We start from the raw sequence: 18,767 nt of genomic DNA on the forward strand, positions 1-18,767 counted from the left end.
CATCGAGTCTGCACTGACTCATACCTAGGCTTACCCTGTGACCCCACTCATTTACCCGGTAACCTTAATACGTGGGACATTGAGGTGCAAGTTATCATGGTCAATCAACCTAACCCACGCATTTTTGGACTGTGGGAGAAAACTGGAGCACTCAGAGGAAACCCACACAGACACAAGGAGAATGTGCAAACTTCACACATGCAGTCATCCGAGGCCAGAATGGAACTTGGCACTGTGAGGCAGCAGTGCTAACCACTTGTGCCACCATGCCACTTTCTGCTGCATCTGTTCATCAATTCTACTGGAGACTAGTAACACCACCATTACTCAATTGGATAGTGCTCTGTTAACCTATTTCAGACAATAGCACTTCCATTTCTCCTATCCCCAACGAAACAATCAGTTGTTGTCATTCCACCATGTGCTCATAGATCACATTACAAGGGCTGAATAATACAGGGAAGTACAGATGGCATCCCTCTAACTGGAAACAACATTGGCGAGGAGCCTGTATGGTCCACATGCCTCATGTCCTATGGCCATAAAGCGCTACAGGGTGGGTTATTGAGGGCAGGGTATGAAGGGGGGGTGGACATCTCAGTCTTCGGAGTTGTTGGCCGATCAATCCCGAAAGCTCCAGGAAACCATCAGTGACCTTGCTGGAACTGCAGAAGCAAAAGCAGATCAAGACCCGTAGATTGCTGGAGCAGCTGTGTCCAAGTTCTTGGGCTACAAAGATTGGGGTAGGCTAGGGAGACGGGCACAGAAGGGGAAAGAGGACAAATGGTGTTATTGAGGCAGGAGCAGCTGAGAAGGAAGGGGAATGGTTTGACATAGGGTGGGGGAGGGGGGCACTCCATGATTGACAAAGTGCAGCCCTGAAACACGATGACCGCCTTTTTTCTTCCCATCCTTTAAATATTTAAGTTCAGGTTTGGGCACCCTGCTGCCCACACCAAACATTTTATGGAATGGATTGCATATTATCAGAATCATAGAATACTATAGTGCAGAAGAGGTCCTTTGGCCCTTCAAGTCTGCACCAGTGCATGAAAGGTCCTCCCCTGCCCCACCTAATCCCACTTGTCAGCACATGGCCCATAGCCTTGAATGTGTTATGTGTGCCAAGTACTCATCCAAATCATAATGGGGCTTGATAAATAGCCTAATTTGGCCCTTGCGTTATTCACTTCAATCTGGTGGGTGGACAGCTGATTTCAGCCTACCCCCCTCCTCTGTATTATGGACTGTTCGGGGTCGGATGGGAAGGTAGTGGTATGGATGGCCACCCTATTTGCATGCCACCTCCCAGATGGGAAATGTATCCACCAGTGGCACATAAGATCAAGACCCATGTCTTTGTTTTGTGTTTGCTTTCATTTAATATTCTCTGCCACCTCTTTCTCTCTCTCCTTTACAATTTATTTTTCATCCCATTTTAAAGGCTGCAAGAATTTATGACCATGACCCCACTACATACAGTCATACACTTCCAAATTCAAGGGCAAAGCTGCTCAGGAAGCTTAAGATCATTGTTTAAATGAATTAAATGCTGCAAATTGGTGGAAACCAGCTTGCTGGTATTTTGATTGGCACATGTCAGGTGCAAAGTGTTACCAGCTGCACTTAACCAGGAAAATCTGTCCACATTTCAATTTCCCTTGCAGTCATAAAACCATCCCCTTGTGCTACCCATCTTATCAGCTTGGAAAATTAAGATGGAAGAGTAAAATCTTATTTTTCATGGAGTAGAACTACTACTGATAGATAACATCTAAACTGAAAAACATGTTTTCCCACACTTTAAATCATTCAAAAACGTGAGCCAGATTAGTTCTGGGCATTTTGATGACAGCAAAACTATGAACAAAATGCATCGTGATTTCACCCTTTGAACATCTGACAAAATCCGAGTCAAGGAAGAAATCAGGTCGTAGAAGCACCAAGTATTTATTTTTAAAGGAGTTAAGTAATCTGTTGAACAAATCCTGAAATCAAATGTCTCTCAGAAGCAGAGTTCCTAAGTTTGCTTGTGCTCTTTAAACAAAGACAGTTTCATTGGCTAAGGCATGAGTGCAAAATGGAAGACATTTGCATACCCAAGGACATTCTCTATGTTGAGTTAACCGGAAACAGCCAGCCAGTAGGATGCCCAAAGGTCCACTTCAAGGATGCTTGCAAGAAAGATCCTAAACACAGGGGAGGTGATGGCCTAGCATTATTATTGCTAGACTATTAATCCAGAATCTCAGCTAATGTTCTGGGGACCTGGGTTTAAATCCCACCCTGGTAGATGGTGGAATTTGAATTCAATAAAATGTATCTGGAATTAAGAATCTGCTGATGATCATGAACCCATTGTCGATTATCAGGTTCACTAATGACCTTTAAGGGAGGAAATCTGCAGTGACTCCAAAGCCACAGCAACGTGTTTGAGTATTTAGCTACCCTCCAAGAGCAACTAGGGATGAGGGATAAGTAAGTGCTGGCCAGCCAGCAACACCCATGTCCCATGAATGAATTTAAAAAAAAACACACTGGGAGGTTCTAACTGGAGGCAGAGGAAAATGGCGATGCGTTCTATGTGCAATGATCAATGGCTACAACGTCTTGGCAACAGACGCCAATGCCGAAAATAACTAACCATAATGACACCTGGTAGTTCATGTGCAACATTGGTGACAAATCCTGCCTCTCATGGATTAATCTCGGTAGCCATTGGTAATGGTGCGCCACAGGAAGACACCCCAGATTTGGTTGCTGCCTGGCAATCATCTTTTATAGGTGAAGGAATCCCAGAGGAGAAAATAAATAATACATCACGATGCAAACAATTACCAATCTTAAATTTGCTTTTATTTTTGACTTTTCTTAAATTCGGTGCATTATCACTGGCATAGTGGAACAAGGAATTTGACAATCGCAGGATGGGCCAGACTTTGCTTGGTCAAGGGCATCAATCAGCATCAGCAATTAGTTGTCTTGCCCTTTCACAATTCGATTCTTATTTTTGTTTTGAAGAGTAAGTTCCTAAATTTACAAGGTGATGCCTGCAAGTACGAGCAGTTGGGATCTGTGCGAATGCGGCAACTAACTGAGTGTCTCTTTAACCAATCACATCTAAGGGTTATGAAATAAACAGCATCAGGTCTAAGAAGGAAGTGTCAAGAGGAGGTGAATTTAATGTCAAATCAGATACAAAAAGAGCAACAAACAGAAGGGAAGAAAGATTGGATTAGAAGAGAGAAAAAAAGGTGGAATGGAGAAATTTTTTTTAAAAAAAGCTGCAATGTTCAAATTACCAGCAATTAAAGCCTAAAGAAAGAGATGGCATACTTGTTTGTTCTAGCTAATTTTTAATGCCAGAGAGGTCGAGTGACAGTAAATAACTCTTAACACAACTTTAAAAGCACACTAAACTTGATATAAAGTTCTTGAATTTTTTTGTGATGAGCTTAGTCCAGATCCTCCATCCAAATTCAACAACTTTGCACCATAAAATGCAAATCAGTGAGTGAGCCAGACAGAACTACAACCTTTGGATATTTAGTTATGCAAAGATGAGTGGTTAGGTGCATTGGCCGTGCTAAATTCTCCCTCAGTGTACCCGAACAGGCACCAGAGCCTGGCGATGAGGGGATTTTCGCAGTAACTTCATTGTAGTGTTAATGCAAGCGTACGTGTGACACTAATATAAAACAAATCTGTCCATCTCCTGAGGTTACTGCATCATTCGTACATAAATGAGTGTAACTTGCTTCTCCCTTATTTCAGTAGCAAAATCTGGCCCATTGTAAGCTGATATCGTGCAACATAAATGTAGGTATTCTGCTGTGTTTATTTAGGACCATGGTGTTTTGGTTTGAAATATTGTTCGGCAGATCCATTGTGTCAAAAAACCTCTGGCAGCTTCCTTAATTGTTGATGGTAGAATTCACTGAGTCCGGTCATGATTGAGTCTCCAGAAGAAAAGCAAACATATTGATTTTATAATGAGTTAGCTGTCAAATTTACTAAGACTGTCATTTTGTTGTTTTGCCTGTATATTAAGATGTCAAAATTGTGCTTTAGACTTGGCAACATTGTGCAAATATTAACCCATTTATTTCCACCTATAACAATGAGCAGAAGCAGCCTCCATTTATAAAATATGTAAAACGTTAAAAGGCATTTCACAAGAGCCAACATTTCACTGTGAACCACACAAGGAGATATTGGGGCAGATGGTCAGTGATTGGCTATGGAGATGGGTTTTAGGAAATACCTTAAAACAGGAAAATGAGGAAGCGAGGCGGAGAAATTTCAAATCTAGAGCTTAGGGCCCTGGTATCTGCAAGACATAGCCGCAAGTGGTAAAGCAACTAAAATTGAGAATGCTTGAAGCCAGATTTGAAGGGATTCAAATATCTTGGAGGTTTATGTAGCTGGTATCTCAGTCACTACCTTGCTGCTAGGTTTTGCACTTTCCTTTTAGCCTAAGGCTGTAACTTACTTCTTTACTTGATTCTGGCTGTTTTTATTTGGCACATGGTGCTCCTGCCTCTTAGGGGTATACACTGGTTCTGATTACATTAAATTCTTCTTCAAACACCTTGATCTATTGTAATTTTTCCGAGTTTACTGTGGAAGTGTCTGGGCAGTTTCTCAGTCTCCCTGCTGACAGCAGAGGCAGCTTGCTATTGGCCACTGGCAGGATCTTTCAGTCCCACCAACGTCTGGTGTTTTGCTTGGCTCACCACTTGGGAACATGCCACGCATGACCGTCTTTAGCAGGACCGGAAGATCCCACCAGCACTTAGAGTTGAACAATCCTTCCCTCTGTCTCGTTTTGAAGTCTACAGTCAGTCTTACCGAAATTTAAAATCTTAGGAGCTAATTAATGTTTTTTCCCTTTCAAACACATTGAACTCCATTCATATTGCAAGTACCATCAGATGAATATTCACACACCATTAGGCTTTGGCTAAATCTACTCCCATTATTCACTGCTTAATTTAAAATGCCCTGCCTCTTGTTGGTTCTAGGTTATAAAGTTGAAGGAGATTATCATGAACACACTCAAAAAGTTCACTACTTTCCAATATGAGCTTGTCATAGTCCAATTTATATTCAAGTTAAAATCCCTCATTAAAACTACCATGACTTTGCTACATGCTTACCGCATCTTCCCACTTATGCACTTCACAACTGCTACCAGGAAGCTTGTACACTATCTCCACACCAATCTTAAATCCACTTACTTTAAGGGCTCCATCCCAGTCTCTCACATACTTTGGTTCTGATGATGCCACTTTCCAAATTGGTGCTTCTGACAAATGTTCCTTCTTCCTTAATCATAGCTTCCCACCCACTCTGGTTGACAGGGCTTTCAGTCGTGTCCAATCCATCTCCTGCCCCACTCTTCTCACCTTCTCTCCTCCCTCCCAGAATTAAATAGAGACCCCTTGCCTTCACCTTTTATCCCATCAGCCTCCGCACACAAAAGATCATCCTCGGCCATTTTCACTAACTCCAGCATTATGCAACCACTCCCCCTGTCATCATTCTGCAGCGACTGTTACCTCCAGGATGCCCTGGTCTACTCTTCGATCACATCCAACAGTACACCCTCTGCCCACAGCAACTCCCCATGCAATCACAGAAGGTACAACACCTGTGCCTTTGCCTCCTTCCTGCTCACCATCCTTTAATCTGGGCTATTGCATTCCCTGCTCCCAATGCGGCCTACTCTACACTGGAGAGACCAAACAGAGACTGGGTGACGCTTTGCAGGACACCTTCAGTCCATCCATGAGCTCGACCCAGACCTTCCTGTCGCTTGCCATTTCCCTGTCCTCATGTCCCCACATTCTGAAAAATGGCATCATCGGAATCAACGGAGGCGAAAGAACTCAGAGTATGGGATGGAGTCCTTAAGTACGTGGATTTAAAATTGGTGTGGACATAGTATTTAGGCCTCTTGGTAGCAGCTGTAAAGTGCATTAGTGGAGAGATTAGGTGAGCATGTAACAAAGACATGGTGGATTTAATGAGAGATTTTAACTTGGCCTGTTGCAATGTTCAAGCCCAATGCAAACAGGAGGAGACAGCATCTCATTTACTGTTTGAGCACTTTGCAGCCTTTTGGATTGAACATTCAGTTCAACAACTTCAGAGCATGAACTTTCTCCTCCATTGTCATCGCATTTCTATTTATTTTATTTTTTCACCTAAGTTTTTTAATTTCGTCCACTGTTTTATTTTTCAAAATCTCGCTTTCCATTTTTCTCTCCCTCCCTCCCCTTCACAGGCGCCCTCCCCCACCCCGCTCGGGCCATCTGTTATATTCACGGCATCTTAAAGGAGTTGTAAACCATAGTCAGCATGGGGGGTCTTTTAAAACACAAATTCTAAAGGTCCTCCTTGTTCCTCCAACCCCAAACTCCAGCCCCCAAGGCATGACCCACTTACCTCACATGGCCTATCATGGTGCCTAGGCCAGCATGTGCCATCAAAAATCCCTATGACCCCATGCCTGGATATGTTGCCCATATACCTGCCATGCCTCCCATCCAGCCCCATACCCTCTTTTGTCCTCTATATTACACTGTACTCCTCTATCCATTCTCCATGTCCTATCATGGCCCTATGCCAAACTTTGGAAAGCAAGAACAAAGAACACAGCACAAGAACAGGCCCTTCGGCCCTCCAAGCCTGTGCTGATCATGTTGCCCTAACCAAGGTTTAAAAAAAAACCTTCTGCCCTTACTTGGTCCATATCCTTCTATTCCTTCCCTATCCATTCTCCTATTGCTAAATGTTGTGGGGTATACCTTGACAAGAGGGACCTCGAGTTTGGGTGGAGGGATATAGTCTGACATGGGGGCATGCGTGAGGAGGAAAGAGTTTTGCTTTTTTCATTGTGACTGAGATGATGTCCCTCAGCACTGAGCCAGTCTCAGCATCTGGCATCTCTTTCTTGGTTTGCTTGGTCCATCTCCGGTCCGCACCTGCCCTGACAATGAATATCGCGTCTTTGCAGGCACTTTGTCACAAAACAGAGGAGATGAGTGGCGAATTTACCTGACTCCCCCTGGATTCCTCGATGTTGGAAATCTAGGCAATCTGTCTCCATTGCCTGCTTACCCCTTGTGATATCTTCTCTCATCATTGTAGTGATTTCATTATTAATTACAAATCCTGCTCCTTCCCCTCTACCATTTCCCAAATGTGTGGCCCTTATAACATGATATATTTAGTTTGCAGTCCTGACATACTTGCAGCTACATCACTGCAATGGCTACCATATCATACCCTTCAAGTGTAATTCAGTTTCTTCAGTTTATCCCTATACCCTTGTGTGTTTGCATAAAGCATGTGTCGTGTCATGCACTCTTCTGCTGAAATGTTTTACCCTCACATTTCCTACTTCTCCTTCCTTATTAAATTATTTTATGAGTGGAATCTTGTGGCAACAAATGGTCATCTTGATCATTGGCCGGAGAGCTGGTGAAAGTGCCCAAATTGCCTCTTTTTGAGAAGGTCCTCGACTTCTTGTGCCACCGGGGAAAATAACGGGTGAGAAGTGGACCTTTCCCAGGGTCAGGGGCCTGGGGGGCGGAATTCCCATTCCCCAAGAGCTGGCATCCAGCCAGAGACTTGCAGCTTTTCAGCGCCACTGGGAAGCTGGTAGTTGCTACTGGTACTACGCCCACCAGAGGCCTTGGATTGATGAGGGATCCAGGCACAGGTGCGTTCTGGCAGTAAGGAGGCCACAGGGGAGGGACAGTGGGATAAGGCCCTTAAAGGAGCATTAATTGTCCACTGAAGGACCTTAGTTAAGAACATAAGAACATAAGAAATAGGAGCAGGAGTAGGCCATCTAGCCCTTCGAGCCTGCCCCGCCATTCAATAAGATCATGGCTGATCTGTTGTGGCTCAGTTCCACTTTCCCGCCCTCTCCCCATAACCCTTAATCCCCTCTCTTATCAAGAACCCATCAACCCGCTTCTTAAAAATATTTAGCGAGGCAGCCTCCACCACTTCAACGGGCAGAGAATTCCAGAGATTCACCACCCTTTGAGTGAAGAAGTTCCTCCTCAACTCCATATTTGGAAGACTCTCCATGGGCCTTCCCCCCATGGACTTGATTGTTGTAGAAGTGGGAAAGCTCTGGGGTCACCACCCTTCTGACTATTTAAATGTTGCTCCATCCCATACTTTTTATGGGGGAGGCTCAAGATTCTACTCTCCAAGTTTCAGATTTCCATTGTCCTGTGGTACCTAAAGCATAATTACTGACAGTTATTCTGCTCTTTCCCCTTTTGTTTATTTTAATGTAAAGTTTATTTATTAAAAGGCTTACATTAACATTGCAATGAAATTACGATGAAATTCCCCTAGTTGCCACATTCCGGCACCTGTTCGGGTCAATGCACCTAACCAGCACATCTTTTAGACTGCGGGAGGAAACCGGAGCACCCAGAGGAAACCCATGCAGACACGGCGAGAGTGTGCAAACCCCACACAGAGAGTGACCCAAGTCAGGAATCGAATCCTGGTCCCTGGCACTATGAGGCAGCAGTGCTAACCACTGTGCCACTCTGCAAAATGCCCCATTTTGCAACTGTTATCTACCCCTGCCCACCGCACTCCTTGTACCAGCCATAAAAACTGGTTTAAAGTGTTATGACTGCTTTACTCCTCCTTTCTTCCTTGTTCCAGTCCTGGTGCCAGTGGTTCATGAAGTAACATCCATCTTTCTTGTGCCACTCCCTCAAGCACTCATTCATTTCTCCAATCTGTTTGAACCTGGAGCAATTTGCTTGTGGTTCAGGCAATAATCGTGATAGAATAATAGAATTTGTACAGTGTAGCAGGAGGCCATTCAGTCCATCGAGCCTGCACCAACATTCTGACAAAAGGGTGGGGGGAGGAATTTTCCTGTCCCACCACCATAGGAATTGGAGCAGGGGGGTGGACCATGCAAAGGTCCATTGACCTCGGACAAGATTTTTCCGATTTTGGAGCAAGCATGACCAGAAAATCCCACCCACCATCTGACCCAGGCCCTGTCCCCATACCCTACATATTTACCCCCCTAATCCTCCCAATCTACACATCTTGGGGCACTAAGGGGCCATTTTAACATGGCCAATCCACCTAACCTGCACATCTTTGGACTGTGGGAGGAAACCTGAGTAACTGGTGGAAACCCAAGCAGACATGGGAAAATGTCGTTTACACAGTCACATAATGCCATAATTGAACCCAGGTTCCTGGTGCTGTAAGGCAGCAGTGTTAACCACTTTGCCGCCCTTAAATCCTGTTTTCTTTTATTTTAGCACCTAATTCCTGGTTGTCTCCCTGCCTTCTAATTTCCTTTCAAAAGTATTCCCCACACTGACACCAGGTAAGCAACTCACCATGTTGGACTCTTGATCCTGCTGAGAAAGGATGCTTGCTACCTGTCAGCCTAACATTGAACCCTCCCACAACAAACATGAGAACAAGGAGTAGGAGCAGGAGTAGGTCATCTAGCCCCTCGAGCCTGCCCCGCCATTCAATAAGATCATGGCTGATCTGAAGTGGCTCAGCTCCACTTTCCCGCTTTCTCCCCATAACTCTTAATTCCCTTGCCTACCAAAAACCTATCTGCCCGTGACTTAAATATATTTAGTGAGGTAGCCTCCATCACTTCAACGGGCAGAGAATTCCAGAGATTCACCACCCTTTGAGCGAAGAAGTTCCTCCTCAACTCCGTTCTAAACTGCACCCCCCCCCCCCCCTTGAGGCTGTGCCCTCTAGTCCTGCTGTCCTTTCAGAGCAGGAAGAATCTCTCTACCTCTACCCTATCCATCCCCTTCATTATCTTATACATCTCCATAAGATTCCCCCCTCATCCTTCTAAACTCCAACGAGTACAGACCCAGTCTGTTTAGTCTCTCTTCATAGTCCAACCCCCTCACCTCTGGTATCAGCCTTGTGAACCTCCTCTGTACCCCCTCCAAGGCCAAAATATCCTTGCACAAGTGCGGCAACCAAAACTGCACACAGTACTCCAGCTGCGGTCTCACCAGTGCCCTGCACAGTTGCAGCAAGACCCCCCTGCTTTTATATTCTATCCCCCTCGCTATAAAAGCCAGCATCCCATTCGTATTATGCTATATAATAAATTAGGAACGTATTATGCTATATAATAAATTAGGATTGCATCTTTCACTATTTTGGATCAATATTTTTTAAGGTATTGTAGCTTATTCATGAATGGTTATTTAAACTTTTTTATGAATTCTTTTTTCTCTTGCAGTGGACTGCTGGTCTTAGAAAAATCTTTAGACAGGGAAAGCACCGATCGATACATACTTATTGTCACAGCATCTGATGGCAAGCCTGATTCGGTAAGCCAATTAAATTCTTTGATTTGTAGTTGTTTTCTACTGTTGGTAGCTGTTCTATTCTATTCCTTTCTATTGGAATTATAAAGCTTTATTCTAGTAATTTGACATCACTGTTAGGAAGGTTTATATATGCACCCATTGTAATTATTAATTTAATTTGAACATTGTTGTGGTGCACTGTTTTTCCAAGTTAATAGAACTCAAGAAATCTAAGAGTGGGAAACGTTTGTCTATTCTACTCTGTTCTCTTCCATTCTGTCATCGACTTTGTGCTACATCACCCATTGATTCCTACTTTAAAAAGGGCAAATGGGCAAATTTAGCAAGACCAGGTCCTTGCCCTGTACGTGCCTTATTCTGACTCACCTAAACACAAACCATCAATAATATTTCTATGATGTTGAATCCAGCTTCTGAACAGATATTGATCCAACTTCTGCTTAAACTTGTCAGCAGAGCAGGTTTTGCCCTGTATTAGTTCAATAAGAACACATAAATATTAAGCGGACATTTGATAGGTTTTTTTGTTACAAAATTATAACTTTATTCGCAAAATAGCAGAAAGATTATTACAAACATTTCAAATGACCATTACAGCGAGTGCAGTGATATTCACATTTTCTACTTAGATCGTGCTGTAGTCTGAGGTGCTTACGTATAGTCAAAGGAACATTACTGACATTCCAAAATAGTTGTTACAAAGAAGTATAGTGGCATTTTAGTCCTCTATGTCGTTCAAGTTGTACTTTGAGGGGCTTCTGCACAATTTTGATATGTATAATGTTCATCATATACACTCAATGGCAGTTATATGGCCCGAGGGGGTTCTGTACCATTCCCCTCCCCTCACTGAACTATGACTGAGAAACTATGATGGCTGCCCCAAACGTTAGTGCATCCCTCAACACATAGTTCTGGGCTTTGGAGAATGCCAGTCTGCAGCACTTGGTCACGGGGAATTCTTTGGTCTAGAAGTCCAACAAGTTTCAGCCAGACCAAAGAGTGTCTTTCACCAAATCGATGGTCCTCCAGCAGCAGTTGATGTTTGTCTCAAGAGTGCATCCCTGGGAACAATCCGTAGAGCCCAGAGTCCTGCTCAGGATGAATCTTGACGAGAACCATCTCATCCCTCTCCAGACCTCCTTTGCAAAGACACATTCTACAAGGAGATGGACAATGGTCTCTTGCCCACTACCGCCACCTCAAGGACAGTTTGTTGATGGGTGAGATTCTGGGCGTGTTAAAGGATTTGACACAGAGGGCCTTTCTCACCACCAGCCAAACTAAGTCTTGATGCTTGTTTGAAAGATCTGGTGATGAAGTCTTCTGCAAGTGACTTTGAAAGTCATCTCAAGGAACCACTTGACAGGATCCACCATCTGTCTTTATGCAGGGCCCCCAGGATGTTATGTGCAGACCACTGTCTAATGGAATTGTGGTTAAGAGTGTTTCTCTGCATAATTTTTTCTCTGAGGGTACAGCATGGTCCAACTGCTTGGAGCATTTCACAGAAGCCTGGCCAGACCTATCCTTCAACTCCAGAGATAGGTAAAACCTTAGTATGGAGTGACACATGGTGTTTATGTACCGAGGACCCGTGCAAAGCTTGATGCAGCCGCACACAAAGGTAGCCATCAGGATTAGGGTATTGTTGGGCACATTTCTTCCCCCCCACCCTTTATCTGGAGGTTGTACATCACGTCCCTTTGAAAGTAGTCCATTTTTGACCTCCAGGTAGAGCAGAAAATGGCGTTGTTGATCACCACAGCTCAAGAGTGAAAAATCGGCAGACCTTTGCCACATACAGCAACATCACATCTGCCTCACACCTGAGTGACCAGGTTCTTACCTACAAATGACATTTAATAGGATTTTGTTTTTGCAACAAAATGTTCTTGGACAGACTTTCAAACTTATTTGGCAGAAGACCTCATCACCAGAACCTTCAAACAAGCACCAAGACTTAGTTGGGTAGTGGTGAGAAAAACCCCCTCTGTTATATCCTGCGCGACAAGGTGGAACAGTGGTGAGCACTGCTGCTTCACAGCGCCAGGGACCTGGGTTTGATTCCCGGCTTGAGTCACTGTGTAGAGTTTGCATGTTCTCCCCAGGTTTCCTTTGGGTGTTTCGGTTTCCTCCAGCATTCTGAAAGATGTTCTGGTTAGGTGCATTGACCCAAACAGGTGCCGGATTGTGGCAACGAGGGGAATTTCACAGTAACTTCTTTGTACTGTTACTGTAAGCCTTACTTGTGACTAATAAATAAATTTTAAAATAAAGTTTTTCCAACACATCCAGAGAGGGGAAATGGTAGGTTGTTGCATAAGGTTGAATCTCTTGGGATCCAGGGTGAGGTATCTAAATTGATACAAAATTGGCTTCTTGACAGAGCCAAAGGGTAGTTGTAGAGGGTTGTTTTTCAAACTGGAGACCTGTTACCAGTGGTGTGCCTTAGGGATTAATGCTGGGTCCATTGCTATTTGTCATTTATATTAATGATTTGGATGCGAATATAGGAGGCATGGTTAGTAAGTTTGCAGATGATACTTCAATTGGTGGCATAGCGGACAGTGAAGAAAGTTATCTCCAATTGCAACAGGATCTTGATCAATTGGGCCAGTGGGCTGACAAATGGCAGATAAAGTTTAATTTAGACAAATGCGAGTGATTAATTTTGGTAGATTGAACCAGGACAGGACTTACTCACTTAATGGTAGGACACTGGGGAGAGTTACAGAACAAAGAGATTGAGGGATACATGTTCATAGCTCCTTGAAAGTGGAGTCACGGGTGGACAGAGAGATAAAGAAGGCATTCGGCATGCTTAGTTTCATCGGTCAGAACATTGAATACAGGAGTTGGAATGTCTTGTTGAAGTTGTACAAGACATTGGTAAGGCCACACTTGGAATACTGTGTACAGTTCTTGTCACCCTATTGTAGACATGTTTAAACTAGAAAGAGTGTAGCGAAGATTTCCTAGGATGCTACCAGGACTTGATGGATTGAGTTATAAGGAGAGGCTGGATAGACTGGGACTTTTTTCTCCAGAGCATAGGAGGCTGAGGGGTGATCTTATAGAGGTCTATGAAATAATGAGAGGTATAGGTCAGCTAGATAGTCAATATATTTTCCCAAAAGTAAGGGAGTCTAAAACTAAAGGGCATAGGTTTAAGGTGCGAGAGGAGAGATACAAAAATGTCCAGAGGGGCAATTTTTTCACACAGCAGGTGGTGAGTGGCTGGAACAAGCTGCCAGAGATAGTAGTAGAGGCAGGTACAATTTTGTCTTTTAAAAAACATTCAGATAGTTGCATGGGTACGATGGGTAGAGAGGGATATGGGCCAAATGCGGGCAATTGGGACTAGCTTGTGGGTTTTAAAAAAGAGGGAGGCATGGACAAGTTGGGCCAAAGGGCCTGTTTCCATGCTGTAACCTCTAACACTCTGACTCACCCATCCACAAGTTGCCGTTGAGGTGGCTGTAGGCAGGCAAGAGACCATTGTTTCGTAAAATGTCTGAAAGAACATGACAAACATTTCGAAATGGCCATCACACAGAGTGCAATAATATTCAGGTTCTCTACATACATTATGTTGCACTCTGAGGTGTCTTAATGCAGTCAAAGAAACATTACAGAGATTTCAAAGTGGTCATTCCAAATGGTGCAGTGGTATTTAAGTTGTCTACAGAGATCAGGTTGCACTCTGAGGTGCTTCCATACAATTGTGGTTCATGTAATATTCACTGAATGCATTCAATGTGAGTCTTACTGTCCAAGGGGGTTCTATACAATTCCACTCACCTCAGTTCAGTATGGCTGAAAGGTCTTTGACAGCAAGCTTCCTCCGGGACTGATTCAGACAGCTGTCTTCTGAATCCTGCTTCACTGTTGTGACAAAATAGATGTATATTTGGCTAGGTTTTGTTCTAGTAACTGTTGAGAACCCTTAATTATGCTTGTATAGTTCAACTGACAGCTGAACAAAGAATGTGTCCCATTCATGGTCTGACTGAGGTTATAATCGGCCTGACAATAGGTGTGCAACTGATGCCTTTTTTGAAATATGTGCACATTTCATGATTGTTTCAATGTATTTGATTGGCCATTCCTTTCTTGATTTTGAGGTTTTCACATTCTTAGGTTCCTGTATCTCTCTTCAGGGATATAAAAGGGAGTGTCTTGTTTCATTTTGTATAGTTTGAGAGCATTGTGAGGAGAGATAGTTAGAAAATTTAAAGATATGTGCCCCAAAATAAAACAAAAAATCATGCAGTGCTATTTCAGTTAACCATCTAAACTCATGTTATTGACTAGCAGTGTCCAAAATTCATCAGCGTTAATCTTGGGTAACTTATTCCCACTGTGTGATGATGCTAAAGAATATATTGGGAGGATGGAGGACTGACTATAAACTGGGTCAAAAAGAGAAAAAGAAACATCCTCATACATATTTATCCTCATACATTATTACCCTCATACAGCAGCATTCAAGTCTTTTGTATGTCCCAGTGTACTCTGCAGTCAATAAAGTACTTGCGAAGTGTGCTCACTGTTGCAATGCTGGAAACAATAGATGTTGAGGATGTCATAAAAGAGAGCATAGAGATCCAGAGATTTTAAGGCCAAGCTGGTTAAAAGTCTAGCTGTCAGTCATGAAGCAAAAGCAGGTGGCAGTTGTGTTGGGGGCTGGAAGATTTCGGTTTTGTAGGGCTTTAGGGAAGGGTTCATTCTGTAGCTCATCCATGCACTGGTAAATCAGCACAAAGCTAAGGCATTTTCCACGGCTTGACTGTATGATGCCCTGTCTCAGTGCAACCATTTCAAATGTAAGTTGCAGCTTAGCTGTCAGCTATGGCACTCTGCGAGCATGCTCCCTAACCGTTGAAAAGACCCATAATACTCAATGAGAGCTTTGGAGTGATGAGCAATACAAGGGCAACCGGCTTATACTGGGTTTGCAGGCTTGTTATAGAAATCCCCTGAATAGCATTACCCTGGCATCCTTCCACAAGTGTGACATTATCTTTCACATTTATAGCCAGGATTTCTGGGTGTTGTAGTGAGCAATCAATCACCCTGTCAGCTATTTTCTGCCAGGCTTTCAGACAACTCATCTCTATGCACTGTGCCAACCAGGGTAACCTATTTCTCTCAATGTGTGCAGCTGCACATCACGAGCATCATCCATTTAACGTGCTTTCAGAACCCTTCATTCGTGAGAAAAAGTGTAACTCATTAATCAATTGAATGGGATTTTAATTCAGCATATTATTGACTTGATTTTCTATTTGCCTCTCTAATTTTGTGATGTATTTTGTTTGTATTCATGAGGAGAAACCAGTATTTTTTCATCTAACTTGTTTATGATTGCATTTGTGAGTAACTGAGATTGCTTTTTAATGAACATTGACCATATTGTATCATTTTAAACCTGCTTTTGAAATAAGTGGCTTCATTTAAATTGAACAGAACAGCAAAAAAAAAGCAAAGCTATTTCATTCACTGCCTTGACAACTAAAGATTACCCACTTTTTAAAGATTCCAGTGGCAGCCATGGCTCAGTTGATAGTACTCTCATCTCTAAGCGAGAAAGCTATGGATTCAAGCCTCCAGTCCGGAGGATTCAACACAGAAAATCCAGGCTTAAGCTCTAGTGCAGCACTGTTAAGAGGGAATATCCGCTAGATAGTCAGCGTCTTTTCCCGAAGTTAGGGGAGTCTAAAACCAGAGGGCGTAGGTTTCAGGTGAGAGGGGAGAGAAACAAAAGTGTCCAGAGGAGCAATTTTTTCACACAAAGGGTGGTGCGTGTCTGGATCGAGCTGCCAGAGGCAGTAGGAGAGGCAGGTACAATTTTGTCTTTTAAGAAGCATTTAGACGCTTACATGTGTAAGATAGGTATAGAGGGATATGGGCCAAATGCAGGCAACTGGGACGAGCTTGGATTTTGCTCCTCTCCTGCCACCGGGATTTTCCGGCTGCTCCTGCCACGAGGATTTAGCAGTCCCACTGAAAGTTGATAGACCTTTGGTAGGCCCGCCACAATCCCCTGCAGCGGGAATGGAAAATCTCGGCCATTTATTCAGAATCCAGGCATATTTCGATTTGCGATCAGACAGGAAGCTTGCTGCACAGGTTGGAACAGACCATTGTCCACAGCAAACTACCCAGCCTTCAGGAGAACAGTGACCACGACACCACACAGCTCTGGCACAGCAACCTCTGCAAGACATGCCGGATCATCGACACGGATGCCATCCTCTCACATGAGAACACTGTTCAACAGGTACATGGTACGTACTCTTAGAACTCGGCCAACGTTGTCTACCTGATATGCTGCAGGAAAGGATGTCTCGAGGCACGGTACATTGAGCAGACGATGCAGACCCTACGACAATGGATGAATGAACACCGCTCAACAATCACCAGGCAAGACTGTTCTCTTCCTGTTGGGGAACACTTGAGCGGTCATGTGCATTCAGCCTCTGATGTTTGGGTAAACGTTCTCCAAGGTGGCCTTCATGACACACAACAGCGCAGAGTCACTGAGCAGAGGCTGATAGCCAAGTTCCGCACGCATGAGGACGGCCTTATCCGGGATCTTGAGTTCGTGTCACACTATCTGTAACCCCCATGACTTGCCTGAACTTGCAACATCTCACTAACAGTCCTGTCTGGAGACAATACACATTCCTGTAACCTATGATTAATGCTATCTCCACTTGCATCGTCAGCACCTTTAAAACTTGATTAGCTGTAAAGACTCACACTCTCATCATTATTCTGTAAACTGAGTGTGTGCCTTTATATGCTCTGTTTGTGATCAGAACTCCCCATTCATTTGACGAAGGGGAAAAGCCCCGAAAGTTAGTGGCATTTGTTACCAAATAAACCTGTTGGACTTTAACCTGGTGTTGTGAGGCTTCTTACTGAATTATAGGCCTGTCAGTCTTACTTTGGTAGTCGGTAAGTTAATGGAAAAGGTCCTGAGGGATAGGATTTCTGACCATTTGGAAAGATGCAGCTTTGTGAGGGGTAAGTCTTGCCTGACAAATTTGATTGAATTCTTTGAGGAGGTAACTAAGTATGTAGATGAAGGTAGCATAGTTGATGTCGCATACATGGATTTTAGTAAGGCGTTTGATAAGGTTCCCAATGGTCGGCTCATGAATAAACTAAGGAGGTGTGAGATAGAAGGAAATTCGGCCAATTGAATAAGTATTCAATTCTCACAGAAGACTGAGGGTGGTGCTGGATGGAAAATTTTCAGACTGGAGACCAGTTACCAGTGGTGTACCACAGGGATCAGTGCTGGGTCCTCTGCTATTTGTGATTTTTATCAATTACTTGGAGGAGGGCGCTGAAGGGTGGGTTAGTAAATTTGCTGATGACATCAAAATTGGTGGAGTAATGGATGAGGTGGAGGGCTCTTGTAGACTGCAAGGAGACATTGTTAAGATGCAGAGCTGGGCTGAGAAATGGCAGATGGAGTTTAACCCTAATAAGTGCGAGGTGATTTATTTTGGTAGAACAAACTTGAAGGGTCAACGGCAAGGTTCTGAGGAATGTGGAGTAACAGAGAGATTGTGGGGTTCATATCCACAGATCTCTGAAGGTTGCCACTCACGTGGATAGAGCCATGAAGAAGGCTTATAGTGTGTTAGCGTTTATTAACGGGAGGGTTGAGTTTAAGAGCCGTGGGGTTATGCTGCAACTGTACCGGAATCGGTGAGACCACATTTGGAATATTGTGGTCAGTTCTGGTCACCTCAGTATCAGAAGGATGTGGAAGCATTGCAGAGAGTGCAAAAGAGATTTAACAGGATGCTGCCTGATTTGGAGGGTAGGTCTTATGAGGAAAGGTTGAGGGAGCTGGGGCTTTTCTCTTTAGAATGGAGAAGGCTGAGAGGCGACTTAATAGTGGTTTATAAGATGATGAGAGGAATAGATAGAGTGGACGTTCAGAGACTATTTCCTTGGGTGGATATAGCTGTTACTAAGGAGCATAGCTATAAGGTTCATGGAGGGAGAGATAGGAGGGATGTCTGAGGTAGATTCTTCACTCAGGGAGTGGCTGTGGTGTGGAATGGACTGCCTGCTGTGATAGTGGAGTTGGGCACTTTAGGAACTTTCAAGTGGTTATTGGTCAGGCACATGGAGCACATCAGAATGATAGGGAGTGGGATAGCTTGATCTTGGTTTTGGACAAAGCTCAGCACAACATCAAGGACCAAAGGGCATGTACTGTGCTGTACTGTTCTGTGTTTCCTATGTTAATTCCTAAAATCTGAATGAAGTGATCCCAGCCCAGCAAGCGCACACCTGCCATCATTTTTATAGCACCAGACTATGTGATGTGTGAATATCCTGCCTTGCAAAGGTGAGACA

General features: G+C 43.7%; 1 protein-coding gene across 11 annotated transcripts in view; it reads left to right on the forward strand.

Moving 5' to 3' along the window:
- Positions 1–18,767, forward strand: part of pcdh15b (protocadherin-related 15b) — a 1,349,261-nt gene that overhangs the window by 1,003,017 nt on the left and 327,477 nt on the right. For all 11 annotated transcript variants that reach the window (XM_080205457.1, XM_080205459.1, XM_080205466.1 and 8 more), the window contains one exon: positions 10,289–10,379. In XM_080205457.1, the coding sequence (XP_080061583.1) occupies positions 10,289–10,379 (91 nt within the window). The remainder of the gene's footprint in view (positions 1–10,288; positions 10,380–18,767) is intronic.

This window comes from Carcharhinus amblyrhynchos, chromosome 17 (assembly GCF_965287045.1).
Source record: "Carcharhinus amblyrhynchos chromosome 17, sCarAmb.v2.hapA, whole genome shotgun sequence".
NCBI lineage: Eukaryota > Metazoa > Chordata > Chondrichthyes > Carcharhiniformes > Carcharhinidae > Carcharhinus > Carcharhinus amblyrhynchos.